Source organism: Denticeps clupeoides, chromosome 3 (genome assembly GCF_900700375.1).
Source record: "Denticeps clupeoides chromosome 3, fDenClu1.1, whole genome shotgun sequence".
In the NCBI taxonomy this organism is placed as follows: Eukaryota; Metazoa; Chordata; class Actinopteri; order Clupeiformes; family Denticipitidae; genus Denticeps; species Denticeps clupeoides.
In genome coordinates this window covers 17,150,809-17,167,350 of record NC_041709.1, presented here as the reverse complement: position 1 = coordinate 17,167,350, position 16,542 = coordinate 17,150,809, and the positions used below count along the sequence as shown (strand labels likewise).

At 41.5% G+C, this 16,542-nt stretch overlaps 1 protein-coding gene across 1 annotated transcript; it reads right to left on the bottom strand.

The window, feature by feature from the left end:
* Positions 1–5,318: 5,318 nt before the first annotated feature.
* LOC114785954 (insulin-like growth factor-binding protein 4) lies at positions 5,319–16,531 on the bottom strand. Its single transcript, XM_028972597.1, has 5 exons — positions 16,393–16,531; positions 14,354–15,505; positions 6,618–6,781; positions 6,265–6,390; positions 5,319–6,167 (listed from the first exon to the last, which is right to left on the bottom strand). Exons 2-5 carry the CDS (start codon positions 14,709–14,711, stop codon positions 6,030–6,032), a joined length of 786 nt encoding a protein of 261 aa, XP_028828430.1. The 5' UTR covers positions 14,712–15,505; positions 16,393–16,531; the 3' UTR covers positions 5,319–6,029.
* Positions 16,532–16,542: the final 11 nt, after the last annotated feature.

Below are 16,542 nucleotides of genomic sequence, written 5' to 3'. Positions count from 1 at the left end.
ACTTATTTAAGTTGAGGTAATGGTTTTTTAAAACTGTTGATTCACGGTATCCTATTACATTGCCATGACAGAGTAAAAACGCATCGTCAGTTGCCAAGGAATTAAGGATATGAGGGTGAAAAGATGTGGATGTCAAATTTCATGTGTCTTAAAGAAAGCACACGCTCATGTTTGCTCTCTTTTCCCCTTTGTCTAACTGGGAAGCTGCAACTGAGAGAAAATTAGGATAATTATTAAGATAAAGCTACACAAATGTTCTCAGAACCCAATGTTTACAAGTATGCCATGTCCATTGTATTCTGTCCAATTTCTTTGGCCTGATCATGGCAGATGTTCTGTAGAAAGTGCTTAAAAGACAGAAGATGGGTGGGGACACTTCCAAGTTCCTGCTGAGAATGCGTGCACCTTGTACACAGTTAAGGCTCAGCTAAACTTGCAGTTATTCACACTTCACATGTAAGGCACAATAAAGCTTGAACTTGAGCATGTACCTTCTATACAAACCTGTGGTGACCTTATCACAGATAGAGCACTGACCTAAATATTTGCCAAATATGTTTTCTGGTCAAGCACAAATATTCTGAAAGGTATCATGCCATTTAGCTACATGAAGTGCAATGATGATTTTTTTATTTGCATATAAATTGTAAGTGCATCCTTGGTAAACATAATTAAGTAAACATTTGTCTGAGATCAGTCCAGGGCACCCGCCTGTGTGTCACCTGTAACTCTGGCAAAGACAAGGTGACGCTGACCTGATGGCTTGTTTTAGCAGGTCACAGTCGGCTGTTTCTGTTCCTCTTCCCATTCTTGCACAGTAGAGGGCAGTAGCTGAGCATCTTGCTCATCATGAATCATTTTATTCCCCTCTTACCAACCTGCTATGAATACCCCTATATAATTCCCAAGGAAATTATAGTTTCTAAATATATCTTAAATTAATTCATATTTTAACCATAAACCCATGTTTAAATGAAATCAAATTATGTGAAATTAATGCAAGATTTGCTTGCATTTTTTCAATCATCCGCAGTTAAATAATCTCCCTCAATGAGAGGATGGGACTAGATCAGTTTATTAAACATCAACAAGACATTATTGTCATTGTACAGTCTGGCCATGTTTACACTGATTCAAACAGGACAGAGGGGCAAACAATTATTTTAGAATTGAAAGTGCTTTAAACAACAATGTACAGGAAACAAATCGTTGCCTTTCCAGCACCTTGTAAAACAATGTCACAGTGCAGTTGATCTAGTGCAGGTCAGAGGTTATATTGTCATCAGCTAAACAAGCACTATCTATCAGAATATCATCAGGAGATCCCACCTTCTGAATTGGCAAAGGAAGGCTAAAAAACATCGACTGTGCTTTTATCTATGTTCTTGATTTAAAGCTTAGACCTCTGCCAGCAAAATGGCACACGTAATATCAAAGGAGAAAAATACGACCACAAAAAAAAAATGGTCGTTTGTCAGCAGCCATATCACATTAGTAGGGAATCCATATTCCCTTTTTTTATTCATTTTGATTCAGTTGAGAAATACATCATGACTGGTTGTCATTTTAGTCAACTCCAACACAGTTGTTCTTAGGGGTGCGATGTGTTCAGAAGGAGAATTTAAACATCAAATAGGTGGCAATCTTTCACTAGAAAGTTTTTCTTTAATTTTTTTGGTGATACAGGCAAATTCTCTTGGAGCGCTGTTTTCTGGTAAACAACAGATGTCTATTTTACTGTTACAAATATCCTCACTGTCATAGTGATGAACCTCCAAACTTGACAGTGGGCAGCAAAATAGATCCAGTACTGACAGGGCAACCTGTGTGGTAAATACAGGAACAAGGTGCTGTACCTTCTAGGTGGCAGGACTCCATCAGGGCGCAATCTTCTCCACGTACACAGTAGAGACAGTGTGGGCCAATACTTGGGTGACATTAAAAATGTCTTAATTTCTTTATTTAGCTGGAAATGTGCTATCTGAACAGATGACATGACAGATATGACAGATGTCATAATTATTATCAAGGCTTATATTCTATATATTTTCTACATTTAGTTCCGGATTAATAAAGGGTTTGTTTGTTTATTTATTTGTTTGTTTGTATTGACCAGTCTAAAATATGGGTATGCAAAAGTTCAGTTAAAAAAAAATCAGTTAATGTTGAATTCAGAAACACAGGAGGAACTGGGGCAAAAATGCTACATTGTTAATAATCAAAAGACATGCATTAATTAACAAAAAATATTGTTTTGGATTATCTTGAAGTCAGAAAGTATGTGGCTGTGTGTTTTTAATGGTCCAAGGCAAACAACACAAAAAAAGCCATATAAAAGGCATTCATTCAAGACAGGAGGAGGCTGGCAACACAATAGCAAAGAGAAAAGGAGCCCAGAGGTGTGAGCTTCGTTGTGCTTGCAATAATTATCTTCCATTTATCCCTCATGTTCTTTTACCTACCTAAGACCAAATATTATATACTTTCTAATGTTGCATTAGCTATTTTTGTCATTAGAATGCCCCCCACCTTCGAGTTGCATGGCTTTTTTCTCAGAAACCCTTTACCACTATATTGAAAGCATCAGACATTTTAAACACAATTTTCCTCTTACTTCTCACATTTGTCCATGAACCGCATAATAAAGGATCACCGTATTAAACCATTTTAACTTTGTAACAGACAAACACAGCCTATGTCTCCTGTATCCTTAAATCAACGCACCTCTGCACTGCAGCACTAGTAGTGTCATTAACACTGATGATGACTGGTCAGACTGAGGACTTCTTCCTGGAGTCAATTAGTAACCCAATGCTCTCTGGGGAGGATTACGTTCAGTTTCCATTTCTAGAAATGACAAATGCTGACCTTAAGAAAACCTAGTGATCCATCCCTTCTCCTGTTATTCATGCTCTCCTGCTGTTTACTCTCACCATCACGCCATCGCACAGATTACACACATTTGTCCTTACAATTGAATTATCCATTTTAATGTTACGGATGTGTCTCCTCCAATAAAGCTAATTGCTTCGAGTGGTAATGGGGGGAGAGCAGCGTGTTTTCTTGCATGTGTTTCTCATTTCCAAAAATATTTGTGGGATCCCTGTTTCTTTTATTTTCTCGCTAATGATGAATGCTGATTTATGCTGATGCAAAGACAAACAGTAAAACTATCATTTCATGTCTATGTTATGACACTAGCTACATTCTCAGTCAGCAATGGATTATCATGCCATGACAAGTAAAATAGACAAATAGGGTGCATTGCTGCTGTCTCTGGTGCAGTCTCTGGTCCCAGTGAGTGTGAAGCACAAATAAAGCGCTCTGTGTGCCTGGATAAGACAGAAAAGAAGATGAACTGAAAACTGAATTGAACACGAGAGAAGCATCATAGAATTAGTACTTTCGGGCCCATCTGCAGAAACAAGATTATCCTATCAGCAATGCGCAGAGTTCCCAGGCCCAGTGCTGCTGCCAGTCTCTTGAACAAATAAGCCTGGGAAAGCTTGTAGTCAAAGCTATGGGGGTGGTGGAGGAGAACAGACTGGGGGAAAGGGGGAGTTGCAATAAAGAGCATCTATTCTCAGACTTCTAAGCTCTCAGAGGTGGAGTTTCCTTTTTCAAAGTCTTTTTCCCCCCCGACCATTCTCTGGATGTTGTGAAAAGCCCGGGCTTATCATCAATGGGTAATTTAAAACAGAAAAAAAAAATAGCTGCCTCTGGTACAGCTGCTGCTTCATGTTGAGATTGCAGGTTTTGGTTGCACAGAACAGAAGGGTGACATAACAGAAAAAGTACAGTCTCTTTGTACATAAAGCCATCAGAATTGTGGTTGCGAGGTATAGTAAGGCGCAGAGGGTATAAAGTATGAATAGGTATGAAATTAGTTATTAATTATTAATTTAAACTTGAGCAGCTATAGAGCTTTAGCGCGAATGTGGGAAACAAAAATGCAGAGGGAGTGAAAGAGGAGACACTTCACTTCTCCCAGCGCCTTAGCAAGACCTATTAAACTGAAACAGTTAGCAAATAGTAAGAGCTTTTCCTTCTCATAAAACACTTTAATTACATACAGGCAACCTCTGGGAGGTCAGCGGTCATTCTTCAAGTATTGTTAATCCCTAATCAAACAATTTCCTGAAAAAATACAAGTCTTCATTGGGTATGAAAGGAAAAGAAAATGTTGGACGGTTTGGTTTAACTTGCATGCACGCTCTAGCTGTGAATGGAGAGTTTTATGGTAGCTTTGTGCATTGTGTTGTTCACTTTGGGTCTTCCATGTCAGCAAGTCTTTTGGACAATGAGACTTGGAGCCCTTTTTTCAAATTGCAAAAACAGATGTTGACATGGGGCTTGTTTTCTGATGTAAGGTTGAAGGCATCTTCAAGATTTGCATACAAGGATTTCTGTAGTGTAGTGGTTATCACGTTCGTCTCACACGTGAGAGGTGACTGGTTCGAAACAGGGCAGAAACAGATTTTAGCGGGGGGGCAGTGGTGGCCGATCAGTAAGGAAGCAGACCCGTAATCTGAAGGTTGCCGGTTCGAATCCCGCACCACCAAGGTGCCACTGAGCAAAGCACCGTCCCCACACACTGCTCCCCGGGCGCTTGTCATGGCTGCCAACTGCTCACCAAGGGTAATGGGTTAAAAGCAGAGGACACATTTCGTTGTGTTCCCCGGTGTGCTGTGCTTCACAATGACAATCACTTAAAAAATTAATTCATGGAAACAACACTTGTTAATTGAAAATCGGTATCTGGAAGAAGAGAAGCTTTTTTTTGTTGGTGTGTAATTATTTCTGTCACCCAGAACTGATGTTTAAGTTTAAAATAGGTGGAGCACATAGTGATGATCGACAGCCTTCATTCTACAATTCTGGATGATGTAAACGTTTTTGCTTGTTCCAAAATTGTCCAAATATGTGCCCTTAGACACACAATCTCATGCTCATCAGTATTCTCTGCCAGCAATATTCACCAAACTGCCCAATGTAGCAACAGTGAGCGCAAGATCCTGTCTCCTCTTTCCTCCCCTGTTTACCTCCAGTTTCTTTTCTCATAATAAAACATATCATTGGCACTGTCACAAATGGGATCTCTGTTAAAGTCATCTTGGAACCACTACCAAACCAAACATGCCGATAGAGTATCAGCACTTTTATTTAAGAATTACGGCTGCCAAACTGGCAAATCTGACATTCCCGACATTCCTGGACGGGCATGTTGCTCAGTTAATACGCTACATTTTAGTCAGAGTAGCCTGTAGCATTAGATGGCTTGATTGTTTGAAGGAAGAAAAAAACAGAACACAAGTGTGCATTGTATTATCTCTGCCTTTTAATTTTTTTTTTATTATCTGAATTTTTGTGCTTTCTTTTTAGCATGTGATTTTGGTCCATTTTTGTGTGGCTAAACATAACTGCAATATCCTAAATGAAGTCTAAATGAAGAAATACTCCTAAACCAAAAACCTGTAACACTGAACACACTGCAATACAATACAAGCATAATATAAAGTATTCGTTTTGAACATTTTTTTTTCTGGCACATCGCTGTACTGGTCAAATGGGTTTTCTTCTTACAAAATAGTCAGTCGGCATCCAGACGTTGCTGTAGCATGTAAGATGATTATACTGTTTTAAAAAAAAAAAAGCAGTTTAATAGTCCAATCATCTATTTACCTTCTCTAATGTAAATTAGAACTAACCAATTCAGTACAGTTGTTTTTTCAAAACTGAGTAAAAATGTAAAGTTAACGATCACTGTCACTTAATCAACATTGACCATCGACCCACTCAAGTGCTCACAGTACAATATAGAGACATACTCACCTACACAAATGCACAAAACTGTCCCAACAAAATCAAACAAAGATATAGATAGACAGGTATATTTTCATAGAATATTTCAAATACCAGTCCCCCCAGGTTTGGGGAGGTTTTAGGGCAAGTCCATCCACAGTTACAGCAAACACTTAACAGCCAAATTGGCCCACGGGAGTCCTTGTAAGGGCTTCTTGGCTTTTATGTCACTCTCTGACGGATGCCACCGTTAATTGGTGGCAGTCAAGGTCCCCATAAAGCTCCAAAGGCCCAGGCAGTTTCAAGCCTGTCTTCTGATCCACACACCAGCATTTTCCCCGATGTCCATCTCGAGCTGGGTGACACTGCAACCACAAACAAAAGCAAACGTTGTAAACCGAACTGAGTTGGTCCGGCTTCAGATTCACACCTGCACTACGGATTTGTTGAGATTGAAGGTACCTGCTTGGCATGGAAATTTCCATTTTTATCACAGTTGGGTATGGGGATTGTGTAGAGGTCCTCATGTGTCCGGGTGCTGGATACAAGCCTGTCCAGTGCTCTCTGGAGTTCAGCACGGCAGGGGGCCTAAAGCAGAAATATGTTGCTTTTGGTCACACTTGTCTGCTACAATTTACCATACATATCTGGATGCATCACATTATTGAACAAACTAATTTACTTGTGAAGTGTAATGAGCATTCAAATGTACATGCCGCAAAATTTATATCTGTCTCTTTGCAGTATTCTTTTCATTAATTTGATATCCATAGATGGTCTGGAGATTATATGGATTAAAAGGATGGCGCATTCACCAGAGCTGCTTTTGGATCCTCACGTGCATTGTTGCTCCTCTGGTTGGTGGACTTAGCCGGTTGGCGGGCCAGATTCTTCTGGATGCAACGCTTATCCTGTGGGCTGCAGCGGATGTTGCTGTTGTTGGGATGCTCTGGGATGATCTCTTCCTGCCTATCCACAGCTGTAGGAACAAATGAGATCAAGTGGACTGAAACAAAGTCTTCACTAGGATCCCTTCAAACACACATGCAGAAAAATGTTACGACCAATATAAATATAGTATATAGTATATTATATATAGTATAAAAAATCTATAGAAAAAGAAATACAGCTGCAAAAATGGCTTTTGACTGTTGCATAAGTGATCTTTATTTAAGTAATTAGATAATATTATTCCTCTGCACCCCTGTCGTATCAAATATGTTGCTGAAAGACGTGGCTTCAGGCCAGCTGATTGACATTACATTGAGAGATCGTAACAAAGTGATCTGGTCAACGCCAGTGCTCAGTAAACAATGTTTATAGTGGCACTAAGAGTAAAGGTGTCGCAGGTTCTCAAAACTGCAACTCTCCTCATGACCTCATCATAGTTTTTCTAGCTTTTAGACAAAAACACAGCTGCCAGTTTTCCTCTGTCATATACAATGGACCCTGCCAGCTGTATCCTCAGGAAATAGTTTAAACTCCTAAGGAAATGGCAGAGGTGGCTCATTACTACAACACAGCAGTGGATGTAAAGTCATTTCAAGGCTGGCTGTTGACTTCATAGTATAAGCTGTACATATTTTAAAAATACTCCGTAGGAAATTCATGTTTAGATGAATGGAAGTTTTACAAATAAAATATATTACATAATTTAGGGCTGCTATTTATGTTGTTCTATCAGTTCCTCTATTGGTCTCCTATCAGTTGGCAAAGCAAGAGTTTGAAGGGTCAGTCTAATCAGGATGACATGGAAGTATTTTTGGAATGCAGCTGCTGAATACCCATGTCAAGCTATAGTTCTGCTGACCAGATGCCAAAGACCACTCTGGCTTTGTTCTTGCCTTGACAAATTTAGAACGGGTACTCGGCCCCACTGAAAATGCCCTGTGAACTAGACTCAGTAAACCCTGTCCCATGCAAAAGCAAATGGTAAATGATCCTCCTTACATGAGCTAACATATAAAGTCAGATACAAATCCACAAATTCAGATCTAGTGTTTTATGTGCAGATGAGAATCCGTTTTAAACCAATTCACCTATTGCACATGGATGGAGGGAGAACTTTAGGAAGGTTTGAGCCGGAGAGCAAATTTAGACATGCAGTAATATCATGCATCATAAAGCCTGTCTGTTCGGTTCTTCTAACCTTTCATGCCTTTAGCCAAATGCCATTCTTCCCTGCACTTTAGGTATGTCTACTGCAGTGAGACTGTCATTCACCACTGTTGTTTCTCATCATCGTGCCCTTTTAAAACCATACCTTGTCATTTACTGCTTTTTTAGCAAAATGATGCTTTAGGTTTTTTAGACCAGGGAGTTTCCCAATGGTTCGTGGAAAGTGCCTTTGATATTTTTAGGAGTATAAACAGATCCCTGTTATTCCATCTCTGTGAAGAATCAGATATTTTCCCAGGAAAGCAGATTCTCAGCTCTTTTTGGAAGGATGTTTTGCTTCACTGTGCACATCCAGAAACCACACTATGGGCATGATTTCTAAGTATTTGTGCTATTGCTTTGTTTAATAGTGCCATTAATAATAATCCTGCTTGAAATTTTGTTTTTATTCTAGTCTAGTGAAAGTTTGGACATTCTTGGTCTTTTACAGAAAGTCAATGGCAGAAACAAATTGATCTGAACACCCACCCAACCAGCATGTTTACAATTGCATTCTGCAGTTTCAAGACATCAGATCTGGGTTACATTACATTTTTTGTCAAAAACATGGAATATTGGGTAACAAACTAACAAAAATAGTTTAAAATGACCTTCCTTCATGACTGCTCTTTTTGTACTGTAGTCCAACTCCTTATCTTGTAGATCATAAGTATGAATGTAAAGATTATACAACTGACTGTAGCTTTGTATGCATACTACCTGCCTAGATTGGCTGGCTCATAACATGGAATTTGTGATGTTTATGTTCATTTCACATACAATTCAAATTAAACCATGTAACCATATAAATTATATATACACTGTTTTATATTTGTTATGTCTAGCAAGGGTCTTGTTCTGTTTTTGAAATGGTGTTATATCGTCTGACTCCCATATTCTCTTGTTGCCCTTTTGTAAGCAGCCAAGTACCTTTCCACTGCGAGCCGCCAAGGACCACAAATTTTTTGCTAAGAGAGTCAGCCAGATTCTGGTTGTTCAAGGAAACATTAGAGGACTGCAAGCTTATGTGTAGCGCTGGAATGCAGGAGACGGTTGTGGTACTTCAAAAGCCAAACAGAGAAGTGAAGCAATGTGTAATTCAACCACTTCCACCACTAATTATACTATTAATTTACCATTCAGCTCATAAAGATGGGAATAACTTGCTTTTATTTGTTTAAATCAGTTTAATGCTCACTGAATTGTGATCATTTTAAAAGTAAAATGGTTATGTCAAATTGGAGCAGAACATGGAGTTCTGAGGAAAAGAAAATTTGCAAACGAACATGTGACAAGCATGGTCTGTGCTGATTCTGTAGGAATCTACAGTCATCTTCTCCATGGAAGAGTCTTGATTTGTCTCTAAGTGCTCTTGCTTATGCCTCAATTGTCTACAGGCCCCTGTTACCCCTTTATTTAGTGCATTGTTGTACTCAAATACTTCCCATCAACTATTTTGAATGAAAACCTTTTTGATTTCTCACATAATGTCTACCAGATTTTCTAATAAAAGCAAACTTAAAGGGCCACAAAGTTGATTGTGTGAGTACCAAAGAGGTCTTGTTTTCAACAAAATGAACATCTTGAGTGCAAACTGCAATTTGTGTGTGCAGAAAAGAATTCAATTATACACTGTGCTTAATTGACAAAGAGGAAAACTAATGTTCATTGAACCTTCCAGGCTTTAGACTGTCATTTTTAGCCACTGTCTGATACTGTGTATAAGACATACATGTATTCCACACTGTGTAGCAGTGAAAATATATTTGACCTTAGTGCAACTGGAGTAATCTTCTGTTTCAATCAACTCCTTGCATCATTACTCTGTGAGCACCATTACAATACAATCATAACAGTCCTGATAACAGTCCAGGGTTGATTTAGGATTAGTCTTTTTTCTTTTTTTTTTTCTTGATTACACTGATCTAATATGATTATAACAGTGACACTTCATACTGGTTTTGACCATTTTTGTGGAGGTTTATTTGCATTTCCTTTCATACACAGTAAAAAGTGTCAATTTTACACTTAAAGAGTGTCATAAAGAGTATAATTTCGTCCCACTTGTCCCCATTAAAATATACTCTATGGCCAATGTTCACTCAGAGTTAATTAAGAGAGTCAGCCAGATTCTGGTTGTTCAAGGAAACATTAGAGGACTGCAAACTTATGTGTAGTGCTGGAATGCAGGAGAAGGTTGTGGTACTTCAAAAGCCAAACAGAGAAGTGAAGCAATGTGTAATTCAACCACTTCCACCACTAATTATACTATTAATTTACCATTCAGCTCATAAAGATGGAAATAACTTGCTTTTATTTGTTTAAATCGTTTTAATGCTCACTGAATTGTAATAATTTGTGTAAAATTATTTAACACAGAGGTTTATTCACACTGTTAGAGTAATATGATTACACCTTATAGAGTTATTTTCAACTACAAATTTAGTTTAATAAATAAAACTCTAATGTGATATAATTTTTAGTGTTTTTTACATATTCATCATTTTACTGAATGCCTGTGACCAAACCTATGTTATGTGGCATGTTTTGACAATATCATTACACCGATGGGTATTTGCTGCCAACATGTCCCCACTTGACATCAGTAAAACTATATTACACTTGTATCGTACGGTATCAAAGGGACAGATTAAGAGACTGGGTTGGGGCAAGTCCATTTTTATTTGAACCTAACAAGATGCAAACATTACACTTACACTAACATTCCCCCCTGAGGCTCATCAATATACCCCATCTTCTGCCTAACGTTAAGTGAATGCCCGCTAACGCCCCTACTGAACTGGGCGCGCAATGCATCCTGGTACTAATCCACACTGTTTTGAGTTGACTCTTCACACCGTGTCTGCAGAACTTTACACTGACTTTTAACTCTGCTTTTAGAATTTGTTTACTCCTCATATCATTGTAAATATTTAAAAAAATGTAAATAGGTTTACTCTGAAATATCAACATTTTTTTACTGCGTAGGTATTGCATCTATCCTGACATAGTGTTCTTGTGACTAAAAATCTTCTTTTGTCAGGTAGGGAATTATCCTCCCTCACCTCACAAGTAGCGGCTCTCTTCGGTTTACTTATTACATGGTGGAAACTGGTGGTACCATTATGTGTTGTGGGCCAAGAGAAACACTGATCTACCCCATCATTAAAACCAGTGACAAGTGAGGTGAGAAATATTGATTACTTCATTACAATATGCCCTCAACCAAACCCATGGGGGGGTGGATAATAACAGCAGTGTAGCAAGTGAACAGTCAGTTAATGTGTTAGAGGCAGGACGAAGCATCTGATTACAGGGACAGATCACTTTCAAAATGTCAGCTAGTCATGACGGAAAAGTGACATATGGGGTTGAGTAGCTACAAGCCATTTAAAGGCCCCAAGAAAACCCCTTTCCACCCCAAAGGTGGCCTGGCCAAATTGACCACAGGACACCATCTTAGGGCTTGTGGAGACCAGGCCATGATGGGTCAGTGTAGTTTTGGTAGCACATGGGAGATCTACTTCATTTTAAGGGTCTTTAAACTTGTAGCTGACATCTACGCTGTCTTGTTTATTTCTTTCGCTTTCACCTCCCACATTTTTTATGCACCGTCAGCTTGACTGATAGTTATGGCGTGGAGACCGGGAGGCTGCAGTCTTGCAGAGCTCTCTGGGTGGCATCTGTTTGTCATGGACTTTCACTGAGACCATCCTTAATCGCCTGGGCAGGCCTCTGAGTTGCCTGGCATGTGTATTGTTGTTGCTACTAGATTTATTTCACCATGTGTTTCTGGTTTTTATGGTCTGACTGTCTTATATCTGTTTATTTACAGCACTTGTTTATTTGGTTTGAATTTTGTTCATGACGAACATGAGTATGATAAATGTGTCCATAAATATAACAGTCTAACCTCATTGGCAGAGACTGTCTCTCAGTCTCTCATTGGCAGGGACTGAACAGTCTTCATGTAAAAAGTTGCGTGCGGACAATTCCCATATCACTTTGCACGACAAAAGAAAAATCTGTTTTACGTAAAACGTCTCAATGGTGCAGATCAGACATAGTACACTGAAAAGTAAGCCAAATATCTTAATGTCACAATTATGGTTTAACAACCTCACTCTGTGGCTGTTAGGCCATTATCTCCCTGTGCTCTGGTATGTGCATTCCTGCTTTCTCCAATCAGTCATCACTGCATGAGGCTTTTGTGTCTTAGTGGGATGTAATTGTTAATTACATTTATCAGCGCTGTCCTGCCAACTGCTATCTCAGTACCTGTTATCTGAGCTACAGTGATCATTATTTGCATTTGCCTACACAGTAAATTACCACATTTTGCCTTTGAAATTGAGATGGAATCAAGAAAATGGTGCCGATTGTTCAGGCTGCCAAAGTGGAATGTGGTCTGGGGCTCAGTACGGTAAACAAGCACATTGCTGACGTTCAGACGAACAAAGAGGCAGCAGAACTTCACTTGATGGACTTATGTGTGCGATTAACTGAAGTCGTGCGAAAGAGAATTAGCACTGATAGCAACCGTGGCTGCTTAATTGAGCAAATAAAACAAAAAGTTTTTAGCAGAAAGTCTTCTTTCACATTTTGAATCTGATTTTGTAAACCTTCTATTTTTACCCACACCATTCACTGTTGCTAAGTCCAGGACAGCACAAAACACTGGAAGTAAGATGCATGCACCCCTCACTTTAATAATGAATAAAGCCGAGAGTGTGCAAAAGAAGTTTTCACTCTGCCTTTTACCTCCTTCACCAGGTACCGCTGAAGAGCTACGCTCGCAATGCTGATATCAGACTTCCTGAGCAGGTCCACTGAGCTTACTTTATGACAGGCCAAGGTCTGGACATTCAGATGTAGTTCACAGCTTCAGGCTCCTTGGAGGCCTGGTGACGTTTGCAGTAAGCCCACCAGGCAGCCCATAAACCCAAAAGTAGAAGAGGGTATCCACCAAAATCGTTCGTTTTACGACCTCTGACGTTGAGCAAAACATTTAGTGGAATTGGGCAACACGGCAGAGGAAGCCAAACTCTCCCCCCACCAACAGGCATCCATCGCTCCCTTTCAATTTTATTGTGTGTTGACCAGTCCCACCCGCCCCCGCCTCATCTCTGATTTCATTTAGTCACGCTATGTGCCAGGCTAACCTAAGAGAACAGCAGATTTTTTTTTTTGGGGGGGATTCTGGCAGGCTGTATGGCGGTGAGCTCATCTGCCTAAAGCTGGCTCGCCAGCGTTATTCTCTGAAATGAAGGGAGCCGGAGCCGGAGCCAGGAAAACAGCTGCTCACCCAAGAAACCAGCGAGTTTGGCTCAGCTTTACTGGCTAGAGGCAACGGAGAACACAGGTAGAGCAAGCGGCACAGTGAAAAATTTACAGCCACTTGTAATTTTGCGGGACATTTTTATGTCTCAAATTTGAGAGTACAGAAGATTTCAACATGTTCTTAAGTTCGCGTTTGATTTATGTTCAGTGTAGAGCCAACCATTTTTTTTTTTATTATTATTTTCTTTCTGGCAAAAATGACCAGATGCATCAAAGAGAAGTGAAAACATCTGCAGTGAAATAAAAATGAAGATATCTCCTCTAAGGTGATGAAGAACATGTGGGGATGGAAAGTCTTCAACAAAATGCTGGATTGTAGGAGTGGAGACATCATTAAGAAAGCTTTAATATGTGTATTAAGATGATTATGGCATGGTATCCTCCTTCAGCTATTTTGTATTCACAGAACCAGACCCCTGTATCCTGTGCCCCGAATAACCTTAACACCACCACAGCCCCTCGGGGCTACTGGCTAATGCTTAAGGTCTCAAAAAAAAAAAGCAACACCTCGGCAGTCGCTGGCAAGGCTGTGCGACGCCTGACTCACTTTTTCCGACAAAATCAAATGCACCCTGTGACAGAATCAGGAGATGATGATTGGGTCCCCTCAGGCTGTAAATTCTTGTATGAATGCCTTGTGTGTGTGTGTGTGTGTGTGTGTGTGTGTGTGTGTGTGTGTTTTCTGTGCAGGCATGCATGTGTGTTTACCTGGTCTGGAGCTTACGAGAGATTAACCTGAACAGGCATTGCTTTATCAGTCCCTCTCTCTCGCATACACACACACACACACACACATTCACTCAGACACATCGCCTTTGGTGCTGACGGTACAGAAATGCAGTGACACAAGCCAAGCCTTTCAGTTATGAGTCAATCAGTTACAAACACACACAGAGAGCATTTATGAATGAATGAACAGAAATGTATGTTTCCTGAGACTTGAGTAAACAGGCGGGTGACACGTGTCATGTTCCCGTAATATCAAAATGGAATGCTGGGAAATCCCATTTACAGGCTTTGATGTTGTCGGTGTTGGAAAGTGAGACCCACTCACCTGTATGCTCCTCCACCTCGCGCTCGTCGGTGCACACGCCCTGACCGTGCATGAGCAGGTGTAGCGGCCGCTCCACGCCGCGGGGCGGGTAGCAGCGCAGGCCCGTGCTGCAGCGCGGCGAGTAGACCCCGCAGTGGGCACCGCGGGCCAGGGCGCAGGTGGGGCAGCAGCCGCAGCCGGGCTCCCGCACCGTCTCCCCGCAGCCCTCTGGCTGCCGGCAGCCGGCGAGCTGCTCCTCGGTGCACACGGGGCAGCGGATGGCCTCCTCGCCAAGGCACAGGGTGGCCAGGGTCAGCACGCCGCTCAGCGCCCAGACGGACCAGCTCCACCAGTGCAGCCACCTGCCAGCCTGTCGCATGGCAATCCCCTCCTTTCTCTCGTCCTCAACTGCAACTAGCCTGCTCTCTCTCCCCTGCTCTCCCTCTTCTCTCCCTCTTCTCTCCCTCTTCTCTCCCTGCCCTTTTCCTCTTTCAGCCTCGCTTGTTGTGCCTCTTTATTGCGGCCACCTCTCTCTCCTCTCCTCTCCTTGCCTGGTTTCTTGCCACCCCGTTTCTTTCAGTCTTCCCTCTCTCTCCCTCTACCCTGTCTCTCGCACTCCCCTGCTCTTTATCGGTGTCCTCTTTCTGATCATTCTCTAGCCCCCTCTCCCGTTACATCTCTCTCTCTGCCCTTGCCCACTTTTTGCTCTCTCGCTTCTCCCTCCCTCTCTCTCTCTCTCTCTCGCTGCCTCCCTCCTTAAACTTGTACCGCTGCCTCTGTAACCTTTTAACAGGTCCCTTTTCCCCCCACCCCCTGCACTAGAGACTGTCCTCGGAGGGAAAAGGGAGGTAAGTGTCCGAATGTCACCACTCTCTACGTCCCCCTTTCGCAGGACAGCAGCACAAGAACAAATTCGCAGGGCTGGCAGCAGAATGTTTGGGTGATGGCTTCTGCTGTGCTATATCCAGAAGCCGGTCCTCTTGGTGTTGTGCAGAATTTACATGGAAATAGTAGAGTGTCTCCACAGCAACACCAGCTTTCTCTCTCTCTCTCTCTCTCTCTCTCTCTCTCTAGCCCTTGCTGATCTGTTTCTTTGACTGGCTCCACATGAGTAGCTCTCCTTGGACTTTATACTGACCTGTGGACACGCCTCCCTGTGCAGCAAGAGAAGAGCTGAAAGGCGTGCGTACACACACACACACACACACACACACACACACACACAGTGAAGAAATCCAGACGAAGCCACACTCTTTGTCTCATGCAACGTCTCTTTTCCCTTCTCCCCTCACTCTGGCTCCTGACCCTTTCAACTTGTTTTCTTGCATTTTCCACCCATGATCACTCTGTTTCTCCACTCCCTGACACATGAACCATGTCTTTGGCCACATACTTGAACACAAGGTGAGGAAATAACATCCACCCAAATCCTCATTCTCAGACTGCACTCTCATTCTTTCTACCACCTTTCGCTACTTTTAAAGCAGCTGGGAATGGTGAAAAACACTGGTGTGGCAGTGAGCACTGTTCTACTTTATGTCTGACATTTCTGCCCCTGAGTTTGCATTGAGAGGAAGGTGAGGAGCATTGCACTAATTACAAAGCTGCACCACCTCCAGCCCTGGTCTAGATCATTATCTTAACTCTGTGTGTCTGTGTGCGTGTGGACACATCATATAGGGAATGTTTATATTTGGGTGGCTGTCTGCACCTCAGGTCCAGGAGATATCGTATCACTGTTGCTCTCTCACCCTCTCCCTCTACATAACACTACTAGAAAAGGAAAATGGATGCTACTGCCCTGCCCCCAACAGGTCTTAAAAAACATTCCTTCCCCCTCCATTAGAGGGCTTAGCCAGTTGACATTAACTGCACTCTCAAGCAAGCATTGTGCGGCTTGTATATTGACATCATATCTGTATGGATTTATTCTCTGGCCAGTAAATGTGTCCTGTGCTGTGTGTGTTTGAGGGTCATTTATATATGCCTCTTCTGAGCATAGAAAGTGTGTATAAGTGTGTGCATGTGTGTGTGTGCGCATGTGTGAGTGTTCCACTTACACAACCACTTTCTTTGAAGGTCGACACTGATCCTCTTTGTTCTTTTTGGTGCAGAGTTTGCTGCATGCAGTCTTAGCTCTAGAGAAGGGACATGTTGCCAAAGATACTGTCTTCTTCATGTGGTTTCTGCAGTAATACTGGCTCCAGAAA